The sequence below is a fragment of the Hylobates moloch genome, unplaced genomic scaffold, assembly GCF_009828535.3.
Source record: "Hylobates moloch isolate HMO894 unplaced genomic scaffold, HMol_V3 SCAFFOLD_8, whole genome shotgun sequence".
NCBI lineage: Eukaryota > Metazoa > Chordata > Mammalia > Primates > Hylobatidae > Hylobates > Hylobates moloch.
Window position 1 is genome coordinate 86,779,259 of NW_026652283.1, and position 16,000 is coordinate 86,795,258.

Here is a 16,000-nt window from a genome sequence, read left to right on the forward strand (position 1 = left end):
CTGGTCTCGAACTCCTGACCCCAGGTGATTCACCTGCCTCTTGGCCTCCCAAAGTGCTCGGATTACAGGCGTGAGCCACCGTGCCCAGCCCGCACCTAGTTCTTGAACAACACAGATTCCCCCAACGTGGTCGGATTGTGAATTGTGATGGAGGGGAATAGTTAGAGAACAAGTGCAGTGAAAACCCTGCATTGTGGCTGCATTCTCCGCCACAGCCTTGCAGAGCCTGGCCAGTGAAAGATGCACAGTGTGGTCTCTAGGGGTCTGCTTTAATAGGCACATGCAAATGCCATTATTTAGTCTGTTCAGAAGCTGCATGACCATGAGAGACTAGGACTGCTCTGGACCCATCCCATGCTGGAGGCTTAATTGTCTCTTTGCAATCCTGCCAGTCCCATAGATTTGCTCAGAAAACCCAACCCCTGAGCCAAAGTCAATGCCAGCTGGGCCAAGCCCAGCTCAGCCCAGCCCAGCTCAGGTCCGAAGGTTCACAAGTTCCCAAGAAGGGGGTCTGGGAAGAGGAGGTGGAGGGATGTCCCTACTTGGGGAAGAGCCTTGGGACTCTGTGCGTTGGAGTGGGCTGGCAGCAGCAAGGGGCACCTTCTGGGGCTGCAGCAGTCAGGCCACATCTATAGCTGAAGGCTGAGGAGGACATCTGGATCCCCAGGGGTTGGCCAGAGATTGCAGCCTTCCTTGGCCATGGACCCTGACCACTTTTCCCCCAACCTGTCTTGAGGGCTCTTGTGGCCTCATGCTGGCTGCCAGTCCCTCTTCCATTCTGGGCCAGCTTCTCTGAAAGCTGAGTAGGGGCACTTCAGGTCAGTCAAACCCTGCTAGGGGTTCAAGACCCTGTTAAGAGTATCAGCAAACATTCATATAATCTTTGCATGTGCCAGGCACTGTTCTAACCTCTTTGGATGAATAACTTATTTAATGCTTCCATTTCACAGATGAGGAAATGGAGGCACAGACTGATTAGAAAACCAGCTTAAGGTCATGTTGCTGGTAAGCGGTACAGTCTATTCCCACTCCTCTTGGTTGGAAGGGCTGTCATTTCTCTGGGAATTTTGCTGCTGCTGGACTTTGTTTACCCCTCTCTGACAGCGCTGGGCACGCCCTGTTATGTAGGCCGGCTATTGTGTCTGGGTCCCTGCCAGACTTTGGGCTCTCTAAACCTCCGGCTGCCAGCACAGGCCGGGGAGTGAATCTGGGGCTGGGTCTCTGGTCCTGAGCTCTGCTTCACTGCAGTGGGACAGAAGAGAGGAAACCAGGCCCTGCCCTTGTGAGGCCACACTTGGCCTTAAGGAATCTCAGCACAACCAAGGCTGGGCTGTGAACCGGTGCTGGGGTGCAGGGCAACCAGCGGGGTAGGGGAGCAGGACGAGAGGCCAATATGAGGGACATGGCCGGGGAAGCAGGGGACGGGGTGACAGCCATGAATATACTTGGTACCTGGAATGGCCTATTGTCCTGGGCTAGGCAACAGGAGTATTTCCTGTGTGCCTGCCCTAATGAGGCCCCACAGTTCCCATCACACATGTCACCAGGCCTACAGAAATACAGGGCCCAGGCTGGCTGTGTGTGCCCACAGGTGGGGCTGTGCCCTCAGCAGGAAAGCCCAACCCAGAGCTTGGGGTAAGGGATGGTGAGGCAAGATGAGGTGGGGCCTCTGCTGTGTCATTTTGTAGACCTGTGTGCACACAGAGATACACACACTGACATGTACACGCCAGTACGCAGAACACCAGGCACACATGCAAACATGCACACATGTACACTTACCTGAACACAGACCACAGACACAAGCAAATGGGCACAGAGAGACACACAACTCACAGAGACATACATTCAGAGAGACAGACATGTCTGGGTATACCACTGACATTCACACTGATAGACATACAAGCCAACACACAGAGACACAGCACACTGGGCAGACACATCTAGGCATGTCGAGATGGCATGTGCCCAGGCTTAAATAGACACACATTACTGACTCACAAAGATACTCAGAGTCAGACACAGAGCTATAGACCCCAGAGGCACAGACGCAGCTCCAGACAGACATGGGCCAGGAGCGCATACCTAGATATGCGTGAACATGCACAGAGCCCTACACAAGGTCACGGGCAGACCCATGGCCACAACCTATGCCGGCCCTTCTCTGCATCCCAGCCTGGCTGCCGGTGACAGGGTGTTGGCACCCGATGGGAACGCTGTGCCAGCAGTGACCTCATCGGAATCACGAGGGTGGCCTGCCCCCAGGTGTGGGAGGTGCGCAGTGGAGTCTAGAGCCTGGGCCTATTGGGGCTGCATATGATCCCACGGTTGGGGCCTGCCAAAGCCTGTCTGCACCTGGTCCTGGCTCCCTGCACTGGTGGAGTGGGGTGGGGCCTGTAGGCAGTGGGCAGGCCCAGCCACCCCTTGACCCATGCCTCAGTCTCTGGGCCCTAGAGTCAAGGGGTTGTCCTGCTTTGAGACCAGGGTAGGCAAAGCCCATCTGTGAGGCTACACATACTCACTTACAGAGCAGGAGGCAGACAGCCTGGACACCAGGGCCAAGAAGAGTGACCCAGAAGGGGTTACATAATTGTCAGCTTTAGAGAGGTGGAAGGGGAACTAGGGAGCCAGGAAGACGTAAAGATGCTCCCTGCTCCTGAGCAAGGCTGTTACATAACTGTAAGCTCAGCCTCAGGGAGATGGCCTGGGATGGAGGCCCAGAAGGGGCCCAGCCATCTCACTGCCTCCAGCCCAGACGTGCCAGGCCGCTGTCCCTGACAGTAAGACTTGAACCTGCCAACCATGCCCCACTCCCCATGGGAAGTCTTCCTCAGTGCCTCCCACCTTTCCAGACTCTCTATTTCTCCAAACGTGCTCACACCTCCAAGTCTGGTTCAAGTGGTACCAAAGAATTCCATCCATTCTTACCCGGGGCTGCTGAGTCAAAAGGAGGGTGCTGTCATCTGTCCTGATAGCCCTGCTGTCCAGTCTAGGTAGCTGGGCACCACCCTTCACACTGCCAGGTGGAACTCTCCCAGCCCTCTGAGGAGGAGTGGCTGGGGCCGTCATGTGCTCAGTCCCTGGGGCTGACCTTGACTTGTCTCATCAGCCAAATAATGAGCTGATAGTTCATCTGGCCACTAAGGGTGGGTTGGGATGGAGAGGCCAGTGTGTGTGACTGTATGTGTATGCTTAGGGGCTGGGTGTGTGTGTGTGTGTGTGTGTGTGTGTGTGTGTATCTGTGTGTGTGTGGTGTCACTATCGGTCCTCTGGATGTGGCAGAGGCAGAGCCTGGGGTTGAGAGGGAGGGGTGGGCCTCAGTTTCCAGGCTGAATATTGGCTGTGGTGAGTATTCTACATCTTTCCAGACAAAACTTGTGCCCCTTCTTGCTCTGGACCACTAAGATGGCTTTGAGCTTCCATGTGGTCCCTGTGGGGGTCACATATTGTGACTGAATGTGCCTCTTCTTCCTCTGGAGATGCTAACAGTACAATGTTCTAATCCTGGAGTGTGGTGTTATGGGGCTAATTCTCCTCATGCCAGCTCCAGGGGGTCCTGGAACCTGCCTGCCCTCATTGGTCACAGGTCCCCCACCACACAGCACCCTGGGCCTTGTGTCTTGGGTGGGCTGGCCGCCATGGAGGTCTTCACTTATCCTGGAGAAGAGGGATAGGGACCCCCAGAGGCAGAGTTGTCTCCATGTACTTTTCAGAACCCCAATTTAGTATGTCCTCCTCAGCTGCGGCTGGGAGCTCCCTAGACCTGGGGTGGGAATGTGGAAGTCTGTTAGCCCCTTTCTTCTTCCATCTGGCTCCCCAGCCGCTCCTCACCATCATCCAACAAATGTGGAACGAACATGACTTGGATCTCAGCTTGAGACATGAGGAATCATGGGCTCCCTGGGGGCATGCAGCCCCTCTCTGCCCATGGGGGCCTCACCTATTGTCTCATTCTCCAGCTGGGCCTCCTCCAGGCACTGCTTGTGCTGCACCTCGATCATCTGCACATAGTCACACTCCTCCTGCAGCCTGGCCGCCTGGCCGCCCTGGGGACAAAGACAGGGAGGGCCCATCAGCCTTGTCCATAGACTCAGGAGCACCAGGCCCAGTCTCTGGACTGCACCTGCCCTCGCCCTGGAAGAGATCCAAGTTCCAGATGGAACCCCAATACCAACCCCAGACTGAAACCTGAACCTGACCCCAACCTGTTGTCCATTGCCCCCAAACCTGGGTCAGCAGTGAGGACCCTGCCACAGCTTCCTGATGGCTCCCCCAATAGTGCTGCAGCTATAACTGCTTTGTCTCTTTGTGGGTGGCACAACTCCAGATGGTGGCAAGAGGGCCTCCCCTTAGAGGCCTGAGCTGGCCTTCTGGACTCTGCCACTCTCCAGCTTGGTTTGAGAGTCTGTCCCTGTCTCGGTCTCCCTGGTGAGTGGGGCCAGCTCATGCTACTACTCTGTTATGTGGAGTTGGATCCTGGCCTCTGGTTCCCAGGGCCAGCCCTGGGAAGAATCCAGGAGTCTAGCTGTATTTTCCAGCTGCTGTCATTCCAGGATTCTGTGCTCAGTCCCCTGGGTCACCAGGCTAGGAAGGGGACTCTGGTCTTCCTTGCCCAGACCTCACCTGCCTCCTTTTTAGTTTCTAAATAATTCAAGCTATACCAGATCTACTGAGGGTGGGGAGGTTTAAGGAAGTAAGAGAGCCCCTCTAGGATCCCACCAGGCCTCCCCTGCCTCTGGAAGGTGAAGAGAAGGGATGGAAAAGCCCAAGCTTCTCCTCTCCCCCTCCCTGTACCCTGGCCAGTGATCAGGGTTGGGCCAGACCAGTGTGACTGGGGACACTGACCTTGTGGAAGACATGTGAGTGGGGGTGATGGCTGTCTAGGAACAGCCAGAAAAAACAGGTCTTGGGAGCTCTTAGATGGGTTAGGGTGGGTGAAGGCCTCCATGGAGGGAGCACTGGGTTGGCAGCACCTTCTGCATCTTTGGCTTTAGAAAAGTGGCTGCTGGCCCCGGCAACCCCACACCAGTTTCCTGGTCTCTGCCTGGGGAGAAGAATGTCAGTTTCCACCAGGGCCATAGAAGAGAGTCCAGCAAGACCACTCCAGAATCAGACATTCTCAGTGTCTCCTCCAACTTGTCCCTCCCACCGTGGGACAGGGTCCTTACCTCCCTGGGCCTCAGTTTCTCTGTAGGCTACATGGGCCTCAACCACTTCCCCTGCCGACTTAGAGATTCTTGAAGTGGGTCTGTGGGAAGAACATAGGTGGGGGACCTTCCTTTAAGGGGGTCCCTCCTGGCCTGCAGGCACCAAAGTGTTTAGTACTTTGACCATTGTTTTAAGTAAATCAGCTCCATTTACTGGGATGTGCATCCCAGCTGGCAGCCAGCAATCCATCGCTGTGGAGGGAGAGGGGTGGGTCCAAGCTGAAGCTGAACAACTCAGTGCCTAAGAGGCTGCACAGCCAAGGCCTTTCCACCCCAAACAGCTCTCATTCCTATTGAGGGCTCTCTGGTGGAGCCTCTGTCTCACAGGTCACCTGCAGGCCAACACTCCCAGAAGCAGCTAGCACCATGGTTGACCTCGTCCAGGTCCAGGGAAGGCCTCCCTCTCCAGGACTCCTTTAGATTTCCCCAGCATCCAGACCTCATCTGCCTAAGTGCCGTTGCCCTGGAAGCCACACAGCGAGCACGAGCTCCATCTTGCACCTTTACCAGCCAACGGGAGTAAAGACATTAGCTGGTAAGTCATTTAAAACTTATTGAAACTAACACAGTTGTGTGATGGAGTATGATACAGTTATTTGTTTAACTGTTAAAAGATAGGAGACTTCAAGGAAACTGTGTCTGTGGTTCCTCTTTGGGCTTATGTGCTTTCTCTCCTTCCCATAAGGGTTACTCAGGCTGAAATGCTCAAGACACTCTGTCTCAAGGGTTTTGTGGCTGGTTCATCCTCAAGTATAGGGGGAATAGTGGCCAGGAAGATCTCAGAGGTGGCTTCTGGAAGAGGAACCTGGGTACTGGCTACCCTGCCTTTTGTCCCATCATTGGTCTGTCTTGCCTGTCTCGGAGCACATTTGTCACCGAGGTACCATCCCAACCCCATTTCCCACCAGAAACAGGGTTCTTTCTGCTTTCTGGCCCCTTCCCAGCCTCTCCTGATTCTCCTGTCCATTCTCACCTGTCATGACACTGTAACGTGAAACCAGGGTGGATGGTAGCAGATATCTATTGTTTCTGCCTTCCACCATCCTTTACTCTCTTCTGGTGCCATGTCCTCATCTGTGTCTGGGAAACAACCTCCTTCCCTACCTCTAGTTCATGGAGTTCTGATGAACCCTCTTCCAGGGGATTGACATGTGACCAAGGCTTAAGTCCATCAGAACATTTCTGGCCACAGTGCCTGACACATGGCCTGAGTCAGGCTACTCAGAGCCAGGAGGCTCACTCCTGGGACTTTGGATTAAGTGATTAAGCAAGTGAATTTGGTTTTTCCCACTGGACTGGAAACCTTAAAGCAAGCAAGGGTTCAAGCTTCTGCTATCTTCTTGTTGACAAGTGGAACACAGGGATGAAAACTACACAGCTGAAGGCAGAATAGAGAGATGGAGGAAAATCAGGTTCTCTTAATATTGTCTGGGTCTGTGAATGCAGCCATGCCTGAAACCAGCTCTACTGCTAGCAACATGAGCTGATGCCTTTCCTTTATGGCTTGGATCAGTTGAGTTTTCTGTTGGTCGCTGTAAACAAAAGTGTCCAGCCTTGGCCTCTGAGGACAAGACAATGGACGCCCTCACTTTCTGGGCCTTCTTAAGCCAGGACTGTGGCCATGTAGTTTGCCAAGAAATATTTGTTTCCCAATCACCATGGGCGCCTAGGATTTCTGGCAGCTTCTGCTTGCGACTCTCTGAGGGTAGAAGAGTGTTGGGTCAACTTCTCCAGCCAACTCTGCTCCCTCAGCAGCACAGACACAGAGCCCGTCCTTAGAGGCAGTTTGGAGAGAAAGGAGGGGTGGGTACTGAAGCCTGTGGTGTTTATGAAAAAGTGGGTGTGGTCTGGAAGATGAGCTCTCTCTTTGTCACAATTTAGTTTAGTGTTGAGCCCTATCTGGAGAGGGGTAGAGGAAATGGAGACCCAAAGAGGGACCTGAGGTCACCCAGCAAATGCGCATTCCCAGATGGGACCTAAGTCTCTGACCGTTGGTCTGGACTGCCTCAATCCTTCAACACAGCCTCGCCTTGGGCCCTCTGGTCAACCATTGCCCTTTGAGGGACCGGGCCAGGGCAGCTCCCTCTAGTCCTTATCACTGAGGAATTCAGGCAGACTTTGGACTTCCTCTCCCACTTATTTATTTCCCTATTCTAAACATCCTCATTATCCCTCTGGACTTCAGGCACACAGAGAGAGTTGAAAAACTCCCTGGCTGAATATAGCCAAGTCTACTGATGTCAGGGAAGTGTTCCAGGGTGGGATATAGCTGGAGTCTGGGCTTCCTGCAGAATGGGTATGCTGTACTCATTCTGTAGAGGGAGGTCATGGAGGATGTGCAAGCTAGACAATTAGAAGTGGAGTAAGAGCACCCCAGAAAGTAGAGCAGCATGTGTGCAAGCATGGAGGCATGAAAATGCCTAATACATGCAAGGTTGTGAGAAGCGTGGTGTAGCTGCAGCAAGGAGTTCTGGGGGCATCAGGAGACAAGTTGAGAGATGTAGACTGGGGTAGGATTGGGAAGGGCCTGGAATGCCAGTTTTCAAGTGTGAGCTATGTCTAGGCCCTAGGCCATGGAGGCCAACAGAGACTTGAAGCAGGAGACTGAGGATGGGGGATACACATTTTACAAAGATCCCTCAGGTTGCAGGTGGTGGGGCTGAAAGCTACTGCACCAGTCCAGGCAGGAACTGATGAAGCCTGGGCAGGACAGTGGGTATAGAGAAGAGGGAGCATAGAGAGGAGGGGGCAGGTGGAATGAACAAGACTTGGTTAGTCCCTGTCTCCAACTAGACTCAGGATTCTCCTGCCAACTCCCTGTCATTCACCTCCCACATCCAGCTAACACCATGGCAGAGGACAGAAGAAGACCAGGATGGAGAAGATGTGGTGGACTTCTTCAGTCTTCTTCAGCCTGGGTCCCTTCTGGGCTTAGGAACTCCTATCCTAAAGAAGGTGCTGAGAGCCCAGCCTGGCCCAAAACTCTCTAGCTTCAGCTCAACGGCAGGGTCAGGCTGCCTTTAAGCTTACTTTTTGGAGATCAGTCCAGCACAGGAATTGGCGAGGTGCTAGAGAGAAAGCCCTGCTTTTTCCTCTCCATGTGGGGTTCTCTGAGATCTGGAGCAAAGGCTAGGTGTGGTGATGGGAGTACAGGTGAGGATGCTGGGAATTGTAGCTGTTAGATGCAAGGGGCTCTGAAAGACAGGGTGAGCCACGCTCAGGTTTGTAGGCCATGTTCAATCCCCTCAAGGGAAGCCTGAGACCACAGCTACTGCCTCGAATCAGAAGCCCCAGCCTCATCATCTGGAGCCAGAGAACTAGGGCGGGAGGAGCCAAGTAGCGCAGCAGGAAGCATGAGTCCCTCCGAGGAGAAGCTGGTCTCTGAGAGGAGCACAAAAGCAGCAGCCTGGATAAGGTGAGGCAGGAGGAAGAACTGTCTGCAAATTGCCAAGCATGCAGAGCCTCCATGGATGATTTGTGCTTCTGAGGTTTGTCAAGAGGGCTATTTTATTTTTTTCCAGCCTGCAACTGTTAATGGAGGCAGGGGAATGGGGAGTAGAGGACAGGGGGCCAGGAGTGGTTCCATTTACCCTCTCCCCCATGAGCCCAGCCCTTTACAGAAACCATCTCATATCTCACGACTTATTTACTCTACTCCGCCAGCCCCCTGCTGAAATCATGGGGTGAAAAAGAGACACAGGGGGAATGGAGAAGCCAGAGACAAAGCAGTGTGATCACAGGCACACAGGACAGCAGCCCGGCTACCCGTCCTTGCTGGCTTTTGCATGTGAGTGGGCGAGGACGTGCAGACCCTGTAGTTGGGAGGCAAGAGGGGAGAGAGGAGAGAAAAGGTGGGGGGAGGAAGGGCAGGAAAGGAGCGGGTAAAGGACATACGAAGGTAAGTTGGATCATGGGATCCAGGAGTCACAAAAGAAAGGAGAAACATGCTCCCAGCTTTGCAGAGAGCACTAAAGGAAATCAAAATAAGACTTCCCCTGATTGCAGAGCAGCCTGCTAGGGTGATGGGAATGTGTAATAGTTTGACCTTTGACCTGGGCATTGGTGACACAGGTGTACACATATGTGACAATTCACTGAGCTGTCAATTCAGATTTCTACATTTTACTAATTTAAAAAATATCTAAAGTCCCAGCACAGCATGTGACATGCCATCGCCCACCCTGGAAATAGTAGCCCCTCTTCATGAGGTGGCAGAGCCTAGTTCAGACCACAGGTTCCAGAATGAGACTGTCTGCCACTTCCTGGCTGGATGACTTGGGCAATTTACTCAACCTCATCTATAAAATGGGGACAACAACAATACCACCTACTTCTAGAACTGGGGTTGAGAGTCACGTGTAAAAGACACCAGCCAGGCACCAGGGGGGTTAGCAGTGACTGCCAAAGCTCTAGTCCAATCCTCATGCCAGGCTGCCCCTGCCGTCCACACCCAAGCCTAGCCACAGCCGTAGTGCCTTGCATAACCCCAGGTAGGCTGAAGGTCCTACCCACTGACAAGTGCCAGCCGTACCCACCAGAGGTCTCGAGTCTGCCAGTTACCTTCGCCCCATACTGATTTCTCTTCCTTGTATTTTTACATCCCTTAGCCAACAGCCCAAAGCCTCCCCGCTGCAAATTCTTTTTTCTTTTCTTTTTTTTTTTTTTTTGACAGTCTCACTTCCTCTTGGGGAAGGTTGAGCTCTGGTAGAAGAGGAGAATGAGAACCGCTGTGTGAGTGTTGATGGGGATGGGGAGGAATAGGGGGAAACATAGGGATACAGGATTGTGCTTTGGGTAAGAACTTTCCACATCTTAGAATGATATCAGGACAAGGGCTCTCATAATTAGCAGAACCCAAGCACAGACACTTAGCTTGTTCTCATCTAAGGGTTCTTCTTGGAAGGTTTCTTTCGGGGGCATGAAGTCTCTATTTGCAGAGGAACACAGGCTAAGCATTTAGTTTAAATCCTCTGCTGCTTGTTCACGATCCTGGCCACACCTAGGGAACTGGTGTTTGCAGGACTCAGCTTCTAAACGCAGTGCCTGTGGGTGACGTTGGTGTTGGAGCCACCTGCAGAGGGCTGGACTCCAGCACAGGCAGCCACAAGGCTATGGATCCTTAGTACATGGAGATTGGTTGGTGGCCAATTCCCCCTCCTCTGGTGACCTGCTGTGCAGGAAGAACTTGTTTTGAAGTTAGGTAGTAGGAGGCACTTCCTGAGAGATAATGGGCCGCATGAGAGGGGCTGCACGAAAAGACTGGGTCCTGCCCAGTGGATCCCAGCCTGACGCTCACTGCCAAGGCACCCTGCTTTCTCCCTGCCAGCTCGCTGGACAGTCCCATCAGACACAGACATGAAACTCCTGCGAGAAGACCAAGCCCTGGATAATATCACCACTCATCCTGTGGCACTTCATTACATTCCGGCTGGGGATATTTGAATGTTAGATATTAAGCAATTCCTGTCAATTTTGTTAGGTGTGTAATGACAGTATTATAGTTATATAGAAGAGTGTCCTTTGGTTTTAGAGATGCATTCTGAAATGATTTGGGGTAAAAGGTCAGGAGGTTTATAATTTACTTTAAAATACTTCAGCCCAAAAGCAAATGAAGCATATGTTAATTGTTAGATGTTAACAATTGTCAAACCTCGGAATTGGGTATTTGCACACTCATTATAATATTGTCTCTGCTTGTTTAAAAATTTTCACAAAAAAAGTAAAAATTTAAAACACTGTACACGTGGTGGAGAGATTAATCTGTTTTTTTCTTCTTCAGAAATACTTCTAAGGGGCCAGGCACGGTGACTCACGCTTGTAATTCCAAGCACTTTGGGAGGCTGAGGCAGGTGGATCACCTGAAGCCAGGAGTTCAAGAGTAGCCTGGCCAACATGGCGAAACCCTGTCTCTAACTAAAAATACAAAAATCAGCCAGGCATGGTGGCAGGAGCCTGTAATCTCAGCTCCCAGGGAGGCTGAGCCAGGAGAATCTCTTAAACCCGGAAGCTGGAGGTTGCAGTGAGCCAAGATCACACCACCACACTCCAGCCTGGGTGACAGAACAAGACGCCATCTCAAAAAGAAAAAAAAAAAAAGGAAATACTTCTAAGTTATGTGAGAGAGTTTGTACATACTGACATTTTCAATGGGTACAATAAAAATCATTTTGTGTTAAGAAGTCAAATAGGGGAAGGCAGAATCTGGGGGTTGAACAGAAGGGTTTAAGAAAGGGACTAGGCTTTGCATAGTCCCCAGGCTCCATTCCCTGCTCCATGGCCAAAGGGGCCACAGTGAAGGGCCCGGCAACGGCAGAGTTGTGGCAGGTGGCAGGTTAGAGCCCCTACCCTCGTCTCACGGCCCATGTTGGATTTCCACTGAGGCTGCCCACGGTGTGAAGGCCCATCTGCTCTGAGAGGCCCCATTGCCTACCTGGGCCTGGAGCCTTACCCCCAAAATGTTTTGGCCACCTAATGAGGACACCTCCCCCCTTCCCCAGGACTCATGCTGCCCTGGGAACCTGTGGGCAGATGGGGGCCAGAAATAGCTGTATAAGGTTCCACAGGGCTCCCAAGCTGGGGACGGAGGAGAAGGGATGACAGTCACACAGTTCACATAGCCACCTTCACAGCCTTTACTTCCTTCAAAGCTCACAGAAGTCCTGCCTGAAAGACAAACCCCATTTCACAGAGACCCTGGTGCTCCAGGGGTAGGTTATGTCCCACTCAGGAGGCAGAGTTGGCTCCACCCCAACCCTCTCCTCCTGCTTCTCCTGCACACTGGGCCAAGGCCTTTCACCTTCCCTTTTGTGATGAGGAACCCGAGGCCCTTCCACAGAGGTTAAAGATGTTCCCAAGGTCAAGCTATTGCCATGGAGTGGAGTGAGGACCAGATCTCCTGTCCCCAGCCTGGGCTCCCCAAGGATGTCCCACAAACCTCAGAGAAAGCCTAGTCTCAGTGCACCAGGACAGGAGGGTGGAAACTTCTAAAGGGGCTTGCTTTTCCAGCATGGTACCCTGGGAGCCCTGGCCAGGCCTAACTGAGGTGGTAACCTCACTTGAAGAGGAGGCCTGACCCAGATGCAGCCATGTTTCCCAAAGCTCACAGGGTGGCCTGCTGGGGGCCAAGAGGGCCTGGGCAGCTGTGGTCAGCCTCTGGAGAGGCTAGAGGCAGGTGGCAGGGGCAGCAGGATGCCGGTGGCAAGGCAAGGCCTTCAGGAGCTGGTGGCCACTGATCAACCTTAGAGTGGGGGAGAAGCCGAGCCTCTCCCAGCCCCTGGGACTCCTCCTTCTGGGGGCAGGCAACAGAGGCTGTTTTATGGTTTAGGGTGAAAGATTGGCCCATCTGGTCAAACTCTTCAGGGCACAGTCCTGCTTCTTCCAGGGAGCCTCCCCTGACTGTTCTTCTCAGCAACCCCTGCCCCAGTTCTAGGAGGCTGTACCCCACATCCACCGGGGCTCTTTCTCCTAAGTCACTGGGTCTGGTCTCCCACACCAGATAGAGAATTTCCCAGGAGGAGGCCTGTGACCCTCCTCCCCCAGCCTCATACTGGGCATTGCCCTGAGCAGCTCTGCTTCTGGATGAGGAGTCCCTGTGCCTGCTGTCCCGGGGGTAGGGGCAGTGGAAGGCTTGACAGGTGGCCTTGGGGCAGACTTCCTCCTCTGAGACACTAGAGGTTTTCTTTCCCTTTTTTTTTTTTTTTTTTTTTTTTGCCTCCCTGTTCAGAGATTTCCCCTTCCCAGGCTGAAGTCAGGACACTATAAACAGGAGTGATAAGGCCTTGGGCCTTCAACCTGAACTTTGCAGCTGCCATTTTATGACTCTGATAACTCCTGGCACCCCTCCACCCACCCCCGCCATCACACCGAGTCTGGCTAGAGCAGGATTGCCCCATTCCATGAGGGAGCGATTGGTAGCTGTTGGGAAGGAAAGAGAAGCAGGGAGGGAAATAGGGACCCCTCACTCCAGCCTGCCCTCACCCAGTCCTGGTTAAGTCCCTTCTCCTCTCTCTGTGGACCCAGCCTATGCACTGGGCTGTGAGAAACATGGGGATGTAAGAGACCCCAGCCCCGACCTCATAGGATGGCCAGAATAGCCCAGCCTGGGAGGTGGGTAGGGCTGAAGGGTGAGGTTAGAGGGGAAAGGGGTTGAGTTGGCTGGAGCAATCAGGGAAGGCTGCCTGGAGGAGGAGATAGAGTTGGGCACTAAACGAATAAGATGTGGAAAGACAGGGGGAGGGTAGGCATTGGAGGGAGGAGACAGATTTGGGCTGTCTCAGGAAGTGTGAAGTAGAAGTGGCCTGGCGTGAAAGGAGACCTCTCTGAATCCACTCTGCCCCTGGGCTCAGAAGCTTCTTGGGATGGAGGAATGGGGTGTCAGCAGTGGTCCCAAGATCCCTGCTCATCCAAGAAGAGTTTGAGTGGCTTGAACCCAGGGTTGGGAGGGCCAGACGGTGGTTGGAGAGGCCTGAAGTCTTCATGCAAGTTGTGCCAGAGCTGTGGCCTCTGGGACAGAGCTTGGTAAGACTTTGAGTGCTCAGGAGGTGGGTCTCATGGCTGTCATGGGTGGAGGTGAGGCTCCTGCCAATTGTCAGAGGTCCGCTCCTAGGACAGGCAATGAGCTTCCCATTCCCAGGGTGCACAAGACATCTGCTAGATGGAAACACAGAGATACCTGCTGTGGTGGAGGTGATGGTAAGGGAAGTGATCATGGGAGAGAATGAACTAGATAATCAAGATTCCTCACCCTCCCCCAGCCAACTTGGAGTGGGCATTTAAGACCCTGCCGAAGCAGCAATTCTAGATTACTCAAAGTCTGGGGTAGGGAGAAAATCAACCTCTGTCTAGGTGTAACTGGTGGGAGACAGATGTGGCTCTTGTGTCTCTGGACCTCGCTTTGCCCATCTGTAAAATGGGCTTCAGTAGACTCAATGAGTGCTGAGGTCTCCCCTGTTCTAGAGTGAGATGATCCATGCATCTCCTGCCTCAATCAGCATCTGCCTCCCAGCCCAGGTAAGCCATCTACAGACACACGCATCACACCCACACATAGGGCACACGAGTACACATGTATGAAGGGCATACGCATACCCATGTTGAGAGGAAGCAGAAGTGGGAGGAAGAGGGAGGCCACTGCTTGTTGGCATTGGCTCCCTGCTCAGCTCTCTCCATGCACAGGCCTGGCCCCTCCAACTGTTAACCACCACCCTTAGCCCCTCACTGCCCACCAGCTTCCACCTTGGGCTCTGGTACATTTTTGCTCTGCTCAGTGGGAGGGCACAGGGAGGGATGTGCCTGTCACTCTCCTGATCCCAAGAACCCCTTCTCAAGTCCTGGGGCCCCCAGCACTGGTTCTGCTGCTGACACCCCACAGGCACCTCCAGACGGTCACAGCACACAAGAACGGCCCTCACATCCTCCCTCTCACCTACGGTGTACCAAACCTTCCATCTCAATCGGCCGCAGTACCTGACCCTGCACCCACTGGCCGCCCCACCCCACTGCGCACCCTCAACCGTGACAAGGAAGGCAAGTCTGGGGCCCACTCTTCCCCGCTGCCCCTCCACTGATGCTGTGCCTGCTCCAGGCTGCGCTGGGAGGGACTGGGCACGACCAATATCCCAGCCCTCGCGTCTAGGTTCGGTCTGGAGCGGTGGGAGAAGGCGAGACGAGATGCTTGATGTCCCCTATTCCTCTTACACAGACACGCGCATAGACGGCCCGGCTCCCGCAGCCCCCCACCTCCCCCGCCCTCAGCAACCCCCAGGCTGCCGGGACTCTGGGCGGCGGGGCGAACACTCACCGCCGGCCCAAGGGCGCAGGCGAGGGCGCCTGCCAGCACGCATAGCCAGCGGGCGGGCAGAGGACTTGGCGGGGGCATGGTCTGCCCTGAGCCCGCGGCGGGCGGCCCCGCGCGGGCAAAGAGCTGGCGGGCGGCGCACCAGGCGGGCGATGGCCGGGAGCCTGGCAGAGTGGCGCTGGCGCTGTGGCCCCAGAGCTAAGTAAGAAGCGCAGCTCAGGGCTGGGGGCGGGCCCCGGGGGCTCGTCTGACGGGCGGCGGGTCTAGCCAATGGATGGGTGGAGGCGGGGCCGCCGCGCAGGTATGGGGCGGGGCTGGGGGGACCCAGCGAGTGAGGAAGCTCTGAGCTCTCTTTGCCAATCCCACACCTTGGTCTTCCGTAGTGAGACATTCATAGGCCTTCGCCCCTCCGGGCTCATCACCCGGGAATCTCGAGACCCGAACACATCCTTGCTTAGCTCACGACCTTCCCAAGCTCCCACCTCCATACGCCCCCTCAGCCCCATCCTAGGGCGCTCCTCCTGTCTACCTCGGAGCCACCTCCTCCAGGAGGCCTCCCCGCCAGCCTCCCCATTTCCCACCTGTGCGCCTCGGAGGGTTCGTGCTCGCAAATCCGATTACGAGACAGGAAGTGCCACTTATCTTCCCAGGCTGCGAACTGGGGCCCAGCACGTGGCCAGGGGCTGACAGAGATCGGGTTGTTTGATTCATTTTCAACAGCCCCAGTTCATGCTTCGCGCCGAAGAAGCCGGACGAGAGGAAGCGAGGGCTTGAAAGAGGCCCGAATCTGGGTTCCTTGGTGTTCTCTGCTCCCGGGTGACCCGGCGGGGCGCGCTCAGCACCTGCTGGGTGCCCTGGCCCTTCAAGCCTCGGGGGACCTGCTCCAGGGAGGATGGGGTGGCCGCACCCTCGCGGGTCTCGGCCAGGGCACCTCCCCAGGGAGGCTGGGCTGAAGTGCCAGCGCCCTCGCGTGGGGAGCGAGGTCTGCTCCCAGGAC

At 54.5% G+C, this 16,000-nt stretch overlaps 1 protein-coding gene across 7 annotated transcripts in view; it reads right to left on the minus strand.

Annotated features, from left to right (window-relative positions):
• The window catches only part of VIPR1 (vasoactive intestinal peptide receptor 1), a 35,235-nt gene extending 20,053 nt beyond the window's left edge, over positions 1-15,182 (minus strand). For 5 of the 7 annotated variants that reach the window (XM_032161940.2, XM_032161941.2, XM_032161942.2 and 2 more), the window contains exons 1-2: positions 15,007-15,182; positions 3,941-4,046 (exon numbers count right to left, since the gene is read on the minus strand). In XM_032161940.2, coding sequence (XP_032017831.1) covers positions 3,941-4,046; positions 15,007-15,084 — 184 coding nt within the window. In that variant the 5' untranslated portion in view covers positions 15,085-15,182. The remainder of the gene's footprint in view (positions 1-3,940; positions 4,047-15,006) is intronic. The other 2 variants (XM_032161945.2, XM_032161943.2) reach the window with 2 other exon arrangements.
• Positions 15,183-16,000: the final 818 nt, after the last annotated feature.